Genomic DNA, 16108 nt, shown 5'->3' on the forward strand with positions numbered 1-16108 from the left:
AGACCATATATAAGTCTTTGTGCTACTGCACAACAGTATCAACATACCGTAACAATTTCCCTGATGTTCAAGTGTATATCATGCACTCTTTCTATCCACACTCTAATAGGAGACAAAATACAAAAATAAAATGAACACATGTTGCTATTGTTGATTTTAGACAGAACCACTATATTGCCTGCTACTGCAAGCGAAGTAGTTAAATAATGATTGTAATGGATGAATTTCATAATAACAAAAGTTGCCCCTAGCACCCCAGTGGCATCTAGATGGGTTAACCCCCTTTTAAATTTAGTTCAGTGGCAGTATAAATACATAAACATTGTTGCACTGACAATTTGTCATAGCAAACAACTATATACCACTGTATTTCAGTAGCATGCATGCAGTTGCACTTAACAACACCATTTATAGCTATTAAACCCTCAGCAACACTTCACTTTCATCTCCCACTACATTAAAAACGATCAATGTACTCTAATAGAGCAGTCATGTAACTACTCTAATAGAGCAATCGAAGCTACAGCTTGTAGTCACCATATTTGCTCTATATTTAGCTATAGTATTTACAATTTAAAGCATTGGTTTTATTGTTATTGGTAACTAAAAATAGCCTAAATCCGATCTCAGAGCCTCTAAAATCTCTAAATTTTCCTGAGAAATGTCATCAGATGTCTTATTCAGCTATATCAACTTTCAGAAACCCCCTTTTAAAATCCTAGATCTGTCACTGCACCCTGAATTTCACAATATTGTAGGGGGTAAATGTCTATAACAACATCTCCAAATTTTAAAAGGATAGCATATTATAGGTCATGAGATATAACATTTTAAAGTTTGTTGTTTTCCATACATTGTCTATGAAAGGGGGAAACAGTTGCCCCTTCTGGGCAATCACATAAATAATGTGTGGGAAAACAACAAATTCAATTTGTCATTACTCAATTTAACATTATTTGTAGGTATGAATCTCACAGTTAAACTCTCCAAATTTTAAAACGATAGAGTGTATAGATCATGGGATATAACCTTTTTTACATTTGTGGTTTTCCCATACATTATCCATGTGATTGTCCAGAAATGGCAACTGTTACCCACTCCCATAGATAAAGCATGGGAAAACTGCAAACTTTAAAATATCATATCTTATGACCTATATATGCCATCCTTCTAAAAATTGGAGACATTACTTTTGACATTCACACCTACAAAATAATGTAAAATTCATGTTTCTAGGGGAAACGATTTAAAATTCCTTATTATGAAATTCATCTATTGGTTAAACCACATTAGGTAATGTAAATACAAAATGAAACACAGGCTTAAAATAAATATAGTGGAGTATCATCTGTATAAAAATAATTATATGAAACACCCTAAACACAATGAACACCAAGTTGCTGATGTATCATACACAAATCATGCCATTTTATTGTTGTCAAGCAAAAATTTTCTTAAAGTGGCGCTGAACCGATTAAGGGCAGCCACACAAAGTTAATTGTACAGCATGTTTGTGGTCATGCGCAAACAAACGCGGAAATCATAGACTACAGCTCAGTGGACTAACAGAACAAGCTCTGTCAAACCGCCCAGCTACTTTTGTTGATACAACTAACACGCTTTAAAACTATTAGCTTGTCACAACTCTGGTTAATTCACTGGGGAACAGCACCAGCTGCCATTGCGTGATTACTGTTATACGGACTGCACCCTGATTAGTCACACCATCTCCTTTCTCGCCAAATAACTTCAAAATTATGCACCACAGACCATCAAAATTTGGTATAGGCATTGGGTAAGCGATACTCTACAATAGTATGCTTCGAATTTTTGCGATTCGGGTTTGATAGATTAGTTAGCGAATGTTGTAGCCCACAGGTGTGCATTTTCACTACTTTTCTTGTTGTTATCAGTGAAAAAGAAAGCGTAGAACTGTTCTACAAGGTGAAAAATGGTTGGAACCGAAGTGGCTTAGCGCTAGGTTGTTCTTTAGCCAAGTTATTTTTAAAATCGGGTTAAAACTTGAGAATTTTATAGACGAAAAATGAAGGCATGTTATTTGTATGATAAACTAAAGCATCACAGGCTATCACAACAGCTGTTTAGGCGTAGATTAAGTTGTACACTAGCAAAGTTTTGGGCCACCCTAAAATAGCTCATTAAGTGTGTGGGTTGAAACAAATTGTTTTGTGTGACTGCACTTAATTGGTTCAGCGCCACCTTAAATTTAAAGAGAACTTTACAGCAATTTGTATACATACTCTTCACTGGGGTCATCATCGGCTAATAGTGCCAAATGCTTCATCACAGTGCTTTTTCCTGAATTCTTAGTACCTAAAACATTAAAAATACAACATAATGTATTCACAGATATTATATATTTGGTTAGGGACCCACCGATTATGCTGGCATAAAAACGAGCATAATAGGTGTCAGAAAGCATTGAGCATAATGCTAGCATAATAGGCAGAGCACTTGTGCATTACCATAAATTCTTACTTATCAAAATACAAATCACAGAAAAAGATTGATGTAGTCTAATAGAACAGTCAGAAAATAATCAGACAGCTGAATGTTCTATTAGAGTATATCAATCTTTTCTGTGACATGCATTTTGACAAGCAAGGATTTAGAGTCTGTGCTTCATTCAGCAACTTACTGTTTTCCATAAACTGCAAATTTACTAGAAAATTATGAGAACTGAGGCATAAATGTTGAGTGTAATTTGAGCATACTAGGTAAATATTGAGCATCAACTTAAGCATAATAGACTAAATTTTGAGCAGTGCAGCATAGCATAGTAGGTAAAATAATGAGCATAATTGGCGGGTCCCTACATTTGGTCACTTAGTTAACAAGCATAACTACTGTACCACAACAAATGAAGTATCAATGCAGTTCCTATCAAGACTTGAAGATTTTAATTAACTTATGTTTTGTCAGACAATTATGGGTTACAAGATTGAGTTATAAAAGAAGCATTGCATCAATTATTACAAGAACAATATTAATCCCAAAATGTGATTGGATTTTGGAAAAATGATCCAAATTGCACATTAGTCTATTACCTTTCAGCAGTGTTGGGAGTAATTACTTTTGTGGTAACTAAGTAATATAACGAAATACGCTATAAAAACAGGTAATATAACTCAAGTTACTTTACCTACTAATGTAACGGATTACCTAAGTAATATAGTTACTGTAACGAGTCTAATATTATGTAATATTATTACTACAAGTAACAAAGTTATTAATCTCGTTAGTTATCCACTGTGTAATGCCTAGCCACTACGAAGTAATGAAGCCTACTGAATGAAGCTTATTCGCCAGCTTCTTACTTGTAACCAAGATTTGCACATTGCCCAACAACGCAATCATGTCACGTGATAAGGTGGTAGTTTCACACGTGACAGCTTAAGGCTGTGGACACAAAGTAATATATGTAATATTATTATAGTTACTTTATTTTTTGGGTAATATGTAACTGTAACTAAATAGTTCTGTTGCAAGTAATATGTAATATGTAACTAGTTACTTATAAAAAGTAACTGTCTCAACACTGCCTTTCAGACAACTTCCAGTACTTGTAGCTGCTCGTAGAGTTTCCTGCAAAAAATCTGAGTAGTTGGATGAGCGAAGTAGTATCACGAGTGCTCACAAAGGGGTGGTGGGGCAGGCAAGGGTTACACCTTAATGGAGGCAGACCACAATTGGAGTCCAGAGACGAGATTACAGGGCTGTGCTGGCTCCTTAGTGGCTGATATGTACCAAAATCAACAGAAAAAATGTCTGGCCAACATTATTAGGCTGTCCACCAGTAAACCACTGATTCTTGCCAAGCCAGAAGGCTGAAAACTGCCATTTGAGCTCTACACACCACCCAGAAAAGACGTCAGTTGAAACCAGCCTTGAGTAGTTTGAGTAGTACTGAGTGTCAAAACTAGTAGTACAATAGTGTAGCTATCCACTGGAGGTGTTAGTTAGATTTTGTTTGATGTGCCAGTTGGATTGGTTTTGTAAAATCTGGTCACAAATCACATTTGGGGTGGCTGATTAGGTACGTAGAATTCTAGGAAAATGGGAATGGGACAGGAACAGAAAACAGGAACGACCATGAACATTGCCTGATAAAGGTCATCATGCCTATATACAGGTTAGATTTTTACAGCACAATGCTTATTTATAACTTTGTTGGATCCTTCTGTGAAACACTCTAATAGAGCAGTCAGCTGCAGTGAAATATTATTCTAATAGAGCAGTCAATATTATTTTGTTAGCGATTTCATGCACCAGGGACTTGCATTATTGAAACCCTGTAAATTGATGGACTATAGCTGGTATAGATTAGGTATATGGACTAGCTAAGTTATCAACACTAAAAACTACTCTCTAAAAACCATAAACATATTGAAAGATTCAACCATTGGACATGAAGAGATGCACAAAGTGTAATAAACTGCATATATAGAAGCAGGAAGTTGTACCTGAAACCTTAAGATAAAAGTCACATGATGGGAACATCATGTAGTATGTAATGGCTGCAGTATGAGGTAACTTCAATAAGGAGACTAAGGATAATATGAATGCCAAGAAGCAACTGTAACGTATCACTATAACTTCTTATCTGAAAGCAGCAGAAGTAATTTACAAAGCTTAACTTGTAATAGGTACTGTCAGTTAAAACCCTTTGGCCCCTAAAGCCAATATAGTGGCTTGGTTCTTAAAAACAAAAATTATTTTATGAAAAATACATGTTTTGACATACAAACTGGGCTCCTGTTACTCCATGTAGGAACCACCTATTCCTTCGTGGTTTGCATTAAACTTCTCACGAAGGATAGATCTACGACATCATATAACCTTTACTAACCTTATTTATTCCGTCTCTCCTTTGTGACAGGTAGTATCGTCGTAACTATCATCTTAAAAATGGCTGAAAATTCTTTCAAACGCAGATTCGCCTTACATCACGCTCGATTGTGATACAATGTTCAGATAAAGCTTAGGATTATATCCGTTAGCCGCAGAGTAGCGTGGTCCAAACCGTATATTCATAGGATGTAAATGCATGCGTGTGAACACATGCATGTAACAAGAGCCACTATAGTGGCTTTCACGTTTAACGGAACACCTTTAATGTAGGGGCCAAAGGGTTTTAAACTAAAAACTAGAATAATTTTTGAACCCCTTCATGCTCGTTTTAATAATTGAATCTTTAAACTGTTTTTGGTTCTAGTGAAAAACCTTAGTTATCTCTGCATTGAAAGACTGTAAATTAATGAACTATAGCTGGGTATACAAATTAGCTAACTCATCAACACTGAAAATTAACCAAACATTTTTGACTGCTTTATTAGAGTGTTTTAAAGCAGGTGATTGCTCTATTAGAGTATTTTAAATGTTTTTAGCAGAAGGATAGGTTACTTTTAAGTAATATAACTAGTTAGCTACATCCCTGGTAACTAGTAACTAGGAATAATTGTACTAAGTTATAATAGTAACTAGTATTACATACTAACTAGTAATCATACTGTAAAAGCTTAATTTTTGTCAGCACCAAATATATTACCAGCCACATTAATGGGCATATTCTGTGTACTACTTTTCTTCTAATAGTTGAAACTGAGCTGAAATGACCACAAAATTATACCAGGAAGTACAATATTATTATCTTATCTTTCCTTGCCTATAGTTAACAAACTAGCCTACATGAAAGTAACTGTAATTAGATAAAAATAATGAGTAACTGGTAAATTTCTGAGTAACTGCCCCAGGGATATATATATTAAAGATTGGTTATTGGTTTTAACGTTTACGAGGGATCAGCAACCAGTTAATTAGCACTCAACATCGCCTACGAGACTTTAGATTTCTAATTTTCACAGATGCTTTTTGGACTAAAAGACAATAGATTACATACACAATCTCCAGAAATATCCAACGGATTCCTGGAAATCTGGAATGAAAGATTTCAATGATCAACCTACGAGATTTTGAGCTTCTTGAACCTTTGGTCTACATGATGATAGCCTTTACTGTGATCCCTTATAAGGGAGATGAACGTATGGTAAACTCAAGCAATCAAAGAAAGCAATCACAACTATTCTCATATTGCTAGTGGGGCTCGCTAAGGCCACTCCAAATAAATTCTCTATTTCCCGTCCTGGACTCAAGGATATTTGGATTCAGGCAGGCAGTCCATTTCCATTATTTCATTATATGATTGGCAGCTTATTTGCCTTGCACAACTGCATAAAAGTAAGCTTGGTCCATCCTTTTCACGTTGTAAAAATGTGAAGCTTGTGCCGACTTGATAGTACTGCTGACACGTGAGCTGACACTGTTTCAAGATGGCTTTACTGAGCCTGTCAGTATGTAAGAATAACCGGAAAATAATGGAAGAATACGGAATCTGAATGGAATATTTAGAGCTGAAAGTAACCAGATGCGGGCGGTGGACGGGAAACAGAATTTATTTGGAGTGGCCTAAGGCTCGCCCCAAATTAGTATATAGCGTACCTAGCAATAGCACCCGGTGAGTAGATCGATAGTCCCTCTTTTCTTCAAGAATTTTATCATTAATCTCTTTATTCCGTTCCTTTTGAAACCTTCTCCGCTGTCGCTCTTCTTCCTTCTTTCTTCTGCTTTCTGCAGATCCAAAGCAAGACATGCCTACAATAATCAGACCAGCCAAGAGTTCAGGAAGTCTACAGCGGATCAAAGCGGCGCCGTGACCGTTCGTCATCGTGATCCGGTCACGTAAGAAACATGGCGTCTCTAGAGATAGAAACTGTAAAAATGAGCAGCAGGGGCATATGCAAATCTAAGGTGGGGCTATGAAAAGAAAATTTTGTGGAAATGTTATAATATGGAATTGGCATTGTTAGCATTCTCATGCATAGACTATTAAGTCTTAGTAAACTGCATGGTTCAACAAAATCCGGCCTACAGCTTCTGGGGATCACACCCCAGAACCCCTAAAATTGCACCTTATTACTGGTAATGGTTTCTGAATGCATGCATGTGCAATTCAATTACATCCACCAATGCGCAGTGATGGATTCAGGTAGCTAGTTATGCTAGAGAGAGGGCCGGTATTCAAAGGCAAAGTCGGTATGAAGTTTCACCAGTAGAAAAGTCTTAATATAATATACACTATGTATGTATAACTCTTGGTAATTTTATCACCCACACGAGGAGTCGTAAATACAATTAGGGGTGCGCTATTCAGTTTCAGAGGGGGTTTCAACTGAAACCATTGCAACCGCCCTGTAGCTAACCGCCACAGATATCTGATAACATGACCTGGTTACCAGTAGCTATATTTAGAGTTAACTGCATTATTACCATTTATAGATTTTGTTGATGTATCAGTTCTAAAGCTTCTTCAGTCTAAACAAAACCATTTCTGTTTCAGTAGTGAGTTGAAGGGGTTTCTATGAAGTCATCTGTATTTTGAGCTCTGGTATGGAGTGACAATAGACTATTGATTGCACACACCTTTTCATGCCATAGGTAAACAACATATGTTCATTGTCTTTGCTTTGTATAAATGTTTTACATGTTCACATTATCATCAGTGGTTGTCCAAGTCATCATAAGAACACGCTACCTTCACCTGCAGCCGATCCTTCAAGACCTCAACACTCGTTACCTACACTACTGTATTATTCACCAACGATACTATACTATACTATACTATACTTTTTGAACAAAATCCAACATATTTTTGAGAAATTTTCTCAAAGATTACAGTTAAATCACTATATGCTTCCTCAAAAAGATAAGCAAATAAATTCTTTTATGACGTGGGTCTCACATTTTTACTCTAATTTAACAGAATGGTAGCGGCAACACTCATGAATTCAACAAATATTGTTAGGTTGATGTGAATAGTCTCAAAAATATAATGAAATTCTTCTAGATGCTGCTCAAGAAATGCTGCAAACTAACTATTCCTCAACTAAGGACTCAAAGTATCATTCAATTCACGCAAACTCAATCTCAAAATTTCAAGAATATTTAGACACACTTCTAGAACCCACTCAAATTTGAGTCCCTAGTTAAACTAAGGCACTCAAATTTGAGTCCCTAGTTAAACTGAGGAACTCAAATTTGAGTCCCAAGTTACAAACTAAGGCACGCAAATTTGACTCCCTAGCTCAACGGAGGAACTCAAATTTGAGACCCAAGGTACATATGAATTCTTTATACTATGGGTAAAGCTATCAAAATTTAATAAGCCTCAAAATTGTACAACATAGTAGGATATACGAAATGAAAATAAGGGTAACTACAAAAACATAATACTAGTAATAGTGTCAGCTTGAGATATGTGTAAGTTTAGCCATTACTGCTGCATATGAATCATCATCTTGTAGCACTGCAACCACGTTAAACTCCTTGGACAATGCAGTGGCAGCCATGATTCCTGTTAAAATATAGCTGTATATACATAACATTACATAAATATCATATTATATGAATGTGGTAAATTACTAACAGTATGTATAGTCTGCCATTGTGTCACTTAGGAATTCAAAGATGCCACTCAGTGTTTAACTCACATATCACATCATGGGAAAGAGGTTTGCTCATTGCCCTATACTTTCAGTACAGTATGCAAAGTGCTAAAATGATTCAGCCCATAAAATGGGACTACAACTACTATATAGCTGAAAGACAGCTGAATCAGATGGTGAAACCAAGATTTTGTAGGACATTTCTTCACTGGGTTATAGGAGAAACTTGGTTGATAATCGGTCATTTACACTATATCTGCATATTATTGTGTTAATCACATAAATGGCTGGAATCAAACTAAGTAAAGTTGACACAAAAGTATCCAATTGATGATCAAAACAAGTAAAAGGATTTTAGATATTTAAACTTGCTTTTAGATTTACATATAATATATTTCTGACCAATTACAGTTTTGCTGAAGTATCCACACCAAACCACTGCAATAGACATTTGGTCAGCAGGGGTAATTTTCTTGTGCCTACTAAGTGGCAAATATCCATTTTTTAAAGCATCTGATGACCTTACAGCTCTGATGGAAATTGTATCTTTATTTGGAACAGAAAAATGTATAAATGCAGCAAAAAAAACTTCACAAAGACCTGATTTGTGTTCCAGCAAGTCATCCACAAAATATTAGTACTATTTGTGAATCACTTAGAAGAAAGTGTTCTGCAGGAATGGTCTATATAGACACTCACTTGAGCACCCAGAAAACTTCACTGGAAGCAATGCATTTTGTGGACACACAATATCCCAGAGGGTCACATAAAGATCAAATGAATGAAACAGTAGTTGAATCTTGTCATCACAATGAATCTTGGAATGTTTTCCCTCCGGAAGCTTATGACTTGCTAGAAAAATTTCTAGATGTAAATCCAAACACACGAATCTCAGCTAGTCAAGCATTGCAGCATGCATTTCTAAAATTGTCATAATACTGCAAAACCCACATGGTATACTCACACATACATGTTACATTAAGTAAGCATCTGTTATGAGATTAGTAAACATCAGGCATATTATTTGCACTTAAAGGGTGGAGAGAAAGAAGTACCACTCACACAGAGAAAAGTCTAGATCATCTCCTGAGAAGTTCTTGACTATTATTGTGGATGGTATGGATCAGTCAAAGACTAATCTGCCAAACACAAAATTGATTTCCAAGTCAACCTCTGCACTTTGGCGCCTTTGCACACATGTGACGGGAGTTATTCTGCATACCAAAGCTCCATCTGGTGGGAAAATGGTATACAGTTTTGTAGATCTGATTCAGTATCCACATGACAGCAATTTGACCATAACTGTCCTCATCAATGTTCTACTTGATTTTGCAAAGACAAATTCCATGCCTGAAGTGTTATATACTATCTACAAATGGACAATACATGCAGAGAAAACAAGAACAAGTATGTGCTTACTTTTTGTTCAATTCTTGTTCATTTTGGAATCTTCCGTAAGGTATGTAATGAAATTAATACATACATACAGATTGATCAGGTACGTACAAAAAAGACATACATATACATTTGATATAAAATAAAAATGATGAAAACTTCCTATTTCTAGTCACTTGAACTATACAGTAATGACATACTTAATTAACAAAATAGTTTATCAGTGACTTCAATACACTGTATGCATTCAGTGCCATGGTAAAATAGTAAAATGCTGCGTATATACATATCTTGCTGTAATTTTATTTAATCATTTCAATATCTTGTTTATTTTTAATTGATTTCACAGAACTTTTCCTTACTTAACTCACAGTTAACAATATTGTACTATAGAAGTGTATTATATTACATGTAGGTACAATTGAACTTTTTCCAGTGGGTCACACCCATGAAGACATTGATCAACTATTTTCAATAATATCTGAAACTATCCAAGAGAAGGGGTGTGAGTCAATACCAGGTGTGCATGTTTAACATTATAAGTGTTCATAAATTGTAATGTGTTCACCATTTTTGCAGATTTATTGCAGAAAATTCACAGCAGCTACAATCCCAAGCCAGCGTCACAGTTGTTAGAAGGAGTGTGGGATTTTAAAGAGTGGATGAAACCCTATATGGGAAAAATGGAGCACCATTCAAAGTATCATGCCTTTAGGTTTACCAAGACAACATCAAAGGTATGCATGCAAACTTTTTATCCATGACAGTATTTCTATTGTTTGCTTTACCTTTCTTTTAGAAATGTATTACAAGCAATTTTCAACAGACCCGTGGCTTCCTGATAGTACAGGAAAGTACCTAATAATGGTATATACATGTAGTTCATTGCATATCTGTAACTAACTATGTATTTTAGGGAAATCCAGATATAACCATTGAACCTAATCAAGTTAGGCAAGAGTGTGATAAGTTAGATTTGGAGCGAGTTTATCAAGATCTCCCAAAATACATGCCATTCTTATATGAGCTAGCGCGTAATGACTGGGAGAACTTCAAGTCATCCAACCCTACAACACTAGCAGATAACAATTCTTTGAATTGGGAGTTGCCTTCTCTCTTTCGTGCTGCTATTCTGTCATCCCAGTCGCGAGTGAATGTTGACCATCAAATCAGCACAGAAACATCAGTACTATTGGAAAAAGAAACAGCTGTGCCTAAACGAGTAAGCACATAGGTAGTATCTTACATTGATCATTGCACTTGAATGGCCAATGAGATAGTATATGGGTTGGGTACAATACCACATGTGAGTACTTAGTATATACTTCAATTGCAAGCAATTACTTAGACCACAAATTACTTACATTACTTGAATTCTGTGTACCTGCACACAAATTAACAAACTTGTTTTGTTCTGCTGTACTTTAGTTTTAGAGTATGCCAAGGAAATGCTCAGTTGAATCTATAATAGCTATGTGACCAGGCATACAAAAACCCAGGTATGCAGGTACATAAATTTTTCTACAGGCTGTACAAAGTGAAAATTCTGTATATGGTATTACCATACTACTTGCCAATTTATACATTAGAAATATCATGCAGTTTGCAGACTAAAGATATGTACTTCACTTTTGATAGCAAGATATGCTCTAATGTGTGAACAGGTACAGTTTGTTCCTTTTACATGCAGGTAGATACCCATGCCACATTATAAGGGTCCATCCATCTGTCAATCCCTTAACTCACCAACTGCAGCATGTATCAATAGTGCTATTGGCGACTATAGTAAAACACTAAATATCTTGCAAAAGTCAGTTTGCACATGTACTACCATTCATTGAACACCATGCAATATAAAAAATTGAGCTACAGTACCTCAAAAAGCTGCTGTTGACTTAGAATGTGTAACTGTATATTTTAAATGCATGTTCTTTTACTGTAGTATAATCAACTCTTTACTAGAATATGTATTTGAATGTGCAGATTCTGCATACTCCCTATTTCTCTGGAATGCTTATTAGATTTATCGACTGTGAAGACATATGACAAAATCCACTTTATATGACACCATAATTATAGTTATCTCAGCATTTCTTTATTATTGTCAATTCGCCATAATGGACAGTAAAGTGTGAATAGTGAGCCTGCACAATGTACTGTTTACTAGAACATAACACAATACTATGATACATACATAGAAAGCAATACGAAATGCAAAAATAGTGGTTTACAATAACAATACAATCACATAGAAACTATATACAACAAAAATATCGAATCATTGAACTCTCAGTAGGCGACACTGCACTTGTAATTGTGCAGCCTAGAGCTTAAACTGAAATGGGCAAATGAATTGTACATTGTTTGCAAGTATATATTTACGCTTCTCAAGAGGATGCCATTATAACACAATGGTATACTATACTTTATATGGCTATGATTTTTGACATGCACTTATGTGATAAGAAATACATAATTGATTATACATGACAAAGTTTCAACTCATGCTACATTATACTATTTACCTTGTGTTTATACGTTGACTAGATCTCTGTCAGGCATACAGCTGAAACATCACAAAGCAAACGAGCAAAGAGAAATGATACATCCACTGTAGAAACTGTGCATGAGATTGAGACCAAATCTGGTACAATTGTAGCATGCTTCTTGAAAAATTATGAAGATGAAGAGCCTCAGCTTGGTTGTGTCACACAATTCAATAAAGGGGATTTAGATGTTGAGTTGGAGTGGATGTTGGAGCATATTCAGAACCATGGAGTCTCTGGAAAAAAAGAAAGGAAAACAGTATGAAACATGGCGGGAGAGAGTACCTTTAAGCTCCATGTTGTTTCCAGTAGAAATTAATCGTAATAATAGACTTTCAGCAAGAACCATCAGTCTACTAATAGTTCAGTAGAAATAGGATTGAGCCCGGAAAAAATTCGAAGAAAGCTGATTTTGGTATCATTAGATAGCAATTTTTTTACAGAACAACATATCCAAAATCCCCTGAAATCCCCTATGGGGAAAATATTTTATACCCAATTTAGTTTGAAGCATATGAAATCCCTAAAAATGAGCAGAATTTTTGTTTATACTTGTGTAAAAAATGTGCTAGCCAATTTTGAAATAACTCAGCAGTTTTTGGGAGCAAGTTAAAACTTGCTTGAAGTTTGTGGGCCATGTGTTCAGTTACTTAAGCAGTTTTTTGATGAAAAGTGTACCTTCGTGAGGTTTGGAAGCCATGTGTTGAGCTGCTGGAAACTGAGGTTTGTTACACATCATGTTAAAGCTACAGCTAGGTTATCTATAGTTTCTATTCATTATGATATAGATTCAAATGGCTGAAGGGCACCCTACTAGTGCCTTCAGGAAGGATCACTGTGTAATATGCAAGCTAGGGTTTGTAAATAAAGAATCAGTTTGTGTAACAAAGAAGGGAATATTAACCATCATGGAGTGTTGTGAGAAATATGGAAGAGATGACCTTTATATCTATCTGGATGAATGTAACAGTACTGACCCAGTTGAAACTGTTCTAGTACATCCTGAATGCCGTAAAAAATTTACTGACAACAGAAGGCCCGGTCCTCAAAATCCTGTTGCTGCTGATGAAATTCCAAGTGCAAAGAGATTACGATCCGCTACAACACCCTTCAACTGGAAGGAAGATTGTCTGCTCTGTGCTAAACCTGCTATCGTGGATACTCGTCACCCACACAGACAACATGTGCATAGGGTGTCTACTATTCCCATGCGTCACAATCTTCTAGAACGCTGTAGTGAAAGAGGAGATCAATGGGCATCTGAAGTTGAAAATCGTCTTCAAGGATGCACCAATTTAGTTGCAGCAGAGGCAATGTATCATGATAGCTGCTTGACCAAATTTAGTCTGAAAAGAGATCCTAAGAACTTATCTGCCGCAGGTGAGTCATATTAACTGGCTACTTAATATCACATAATTCTTATTTTACAACACACATGCAGGTAGACATCAAGATGAAGGTATGCTGAAATGGTTCAACATGCTTGTTAAATGGCTGGAATCTGAATCTGGTGCAGAACTGTACACAATTACTGAGCTGCATTCCAAAATGATTGAATTTTCTGATGGTGCTGATGTTTATACAATCAAGAGATTGAAGCAAAAGCTACAAGAGCTCTATCAAGAGCATATATTTTTTTGCCAATGTTGAAGGACGTGAGAATGTTGTTTGCTTTAAAAACATGGCTAAGTATATTATCAATGAAAAGTGGCAGTCATCTAGAGACAGCATGGAGGATAAAGCTGAGTGGATTGCATCTACAGCAGCAAAAATTATACGGGACGAAATTCAAGAAAACTCTATGATTGCAAAACTTACCCACCCAATGAAGATATTACGAACAGTCAGTGGGTTCCTCATCATCTACAAAATTTCCTTAAACTGATTGTCATTTCAGAAGTGAAACAAAATAGTATTGGGCATGCAATTGTGCAAGCATCTCGGCCAAGGTCAGTGATTGCACCCATAATGTTTGGAGTAGGCATTGAAATGGACCATGTGTTTGGTTCAAAGTGGTTAATAAATGAATTGTCACACTTGGGATTTTCCATCAGCTATGATGAAGTAATGAAGTCTAAGCAGTCAGTTATTCACAGTGAAACACTTGATAATTTGCTATCTGAGTACATTCCTGGAACATTTACACAGTGGGTAGCTGACGATGTTGACCACAATGTAGCATCATTGGATGGACAAGGATCCTTTCATGGTATGGGAATTATTGCTGTGTCCTCTCCAAAAGATTCAGTGCCATTACAAACAAGGGCACGTGTAATTCCAAGACTTCCACGAATTACTGTGAATGAAGTGGTGAAAGATAAAGGTCTAGCAATAATACAATATATGGGTCATGCCAAAAGGGCCCTCTCTTCTATTATTTACCAGCCTATTCTCCACTTGCAAGTTCCACCATGTAGAAGATACTCACATGTATTGGAGTCCTAACATTGATCAAAGTCTCAAAATTAGCTAATGGTGCAAATCTATAAGAGTAGTTGAACATGCATTAGGAACAAGGAATGAATTGTATATTAAAGTTAAAACAATAATATATATTCACTCGTAACAATTAAAAACGATGTTAATGATGAAAATGTTCATATTTTGATTTTATAGTCCAGTAGATTTAGCTCAAAAAAGGGGTGAACCCAGAAAACATTCGAAGAAAGCTAATTTTGGTATCGTTGGAAAGGAAACTTTTTGTAGAATAACATCCAAAATCCCCAAAAATTCTCCTTGGGGAAAAATTTTTATACCCAATTTACTTTAGGACATCTATAGTAGCTACATAGCTATTATTAACTCTTGCTATTAACTCTTGCTGGTGTTCTGCTTTACAAGCTAACCATCCAGCATGCCAAACTAAATCTGAGCTCACATCTAGTGGTAAAGTATATATTTTCTTGGAACTTTTACAGTATGTTTGCATACAAATTATGTCCAGATAGTCTCAATCAAAACAATCATATATTTGTTGTAGGATTTTAAATCGCCAACTTCATGAAAAATCTGCTAAAACAACTGGTAAAGACCGCTTACACTAGTGTTTTTCAATATAAATAAAATAATCATAGTAATGTATTGATAGCGACAGGAGGAGACAAGAAATAGCAAATGTAATCATATGATTTCATAATCATAACTTCAGAGAAAAGGAAAATAGCCTGGCTGTTAGACACATGCACACACACATGCATGCATGCACGCACACACTTGTCTTGTCTGTCCACAGCCTGTGGTCCTCCAAATTGAAGGAAGCAAGACTGGCGGTTGGTTCTGGACATTGTTGACAAGTTCTTGTTGGTCTCTTGCATCTGTCCACCTTTACTTCTAAACCATACACACATGCACACACACAAAACACACACACTGGCACATACTCATGCACAGATAATGGACATTTGCCCAGAAACAGTATTAGTAGTTTGTACACCCCTTAACTAAGGGCATTTCTTTATATCATAAAGGACAAAAATGAATTCCCCAATGGTGTCCATCTTTCACTGTATTCTCACTTGGCCAGACCATTTACACACCAGATGCTTAAATAACAATTAATTTATGAATTATGATTGCTTACCAGTACATACAACCTGTGCATCAATGGTGAGTAATTGATCTGGCTCCACACAACTATATGAACTA

The 16108-nt window shown here is 35.9% G+C and overlaps 1 protein-coding gene and 1 long non-coding RNA gene across 4 annotated transcripts in view; both read right to left on the bottom strand.

Annotated features, from left to right (window-relative positions):
• Positions 1-6745, bottom strand: part of LOC136262740 (guanine nucleotide-binding protein G(s) subunit alpha-like) — an 81509-nt gene extending 74764 nt beyond the window's left edge. Inside the window, exons 1-3 of the mRNA XM_066057125.1 lie at positions 6520-6745; positions 2262-2334; positions 48-102 (exon numbers count right to left, since the gene is read on the bottom strand). Coding sequence (XP_065913197.1) covers positions 48-102; positions 2262-2334; positions 6520-6745 — 354 coding nt within the window. The remainder of the gene's footprint in view (positions 1-47; positions 103-2261; positions 2335-6519) is intronic.
• Positions 6746-8250: 1505 nt separating this feature from the next.
• Positions 8251-12928, bottom strand: LOC136263710 (uncharacterized). 3 transcript variants are annotated; one of them, XR_010704758.1, is made up of 7 exons: positions 12749-12928; positions 12443-12699; positions 10822-11106; positions 10706-10775; positions 9942-10587; positions 9585-9891; positions 8251-8431 (listed from the first exon to the last, which is right to left on the bottom strand). It is a non-coding gene; the product is annotated as an uncharacterized lncRNA (long non-coding RNA). The 3 variants fall into 3 exon arrangements; XR_010704757.1 differs by adding an exon at positions 9222-9374 and having other exon boundaries at positions 12443-12928; XR_010704756.1 differs by having other exon boundaries at positions 12443-12928.
• Positions 12929-16108: the final 3180 nt, after the last annotated feature.

This window comes from Dysidea avara, chromosome 8 (genome assembly GCF_963678975.1).
Source record: "Dysidea avara chromosome 8, odDysAvar1.4, whole genome shotgun sequence".
Classification (NCBI taxonomy): domain Eukaryota; kingdom Metazoa; phylum Porifera; class Demospongiae; order Dictyoceratida; family Dysideidae; genus Dysidea; species Dysidea avara.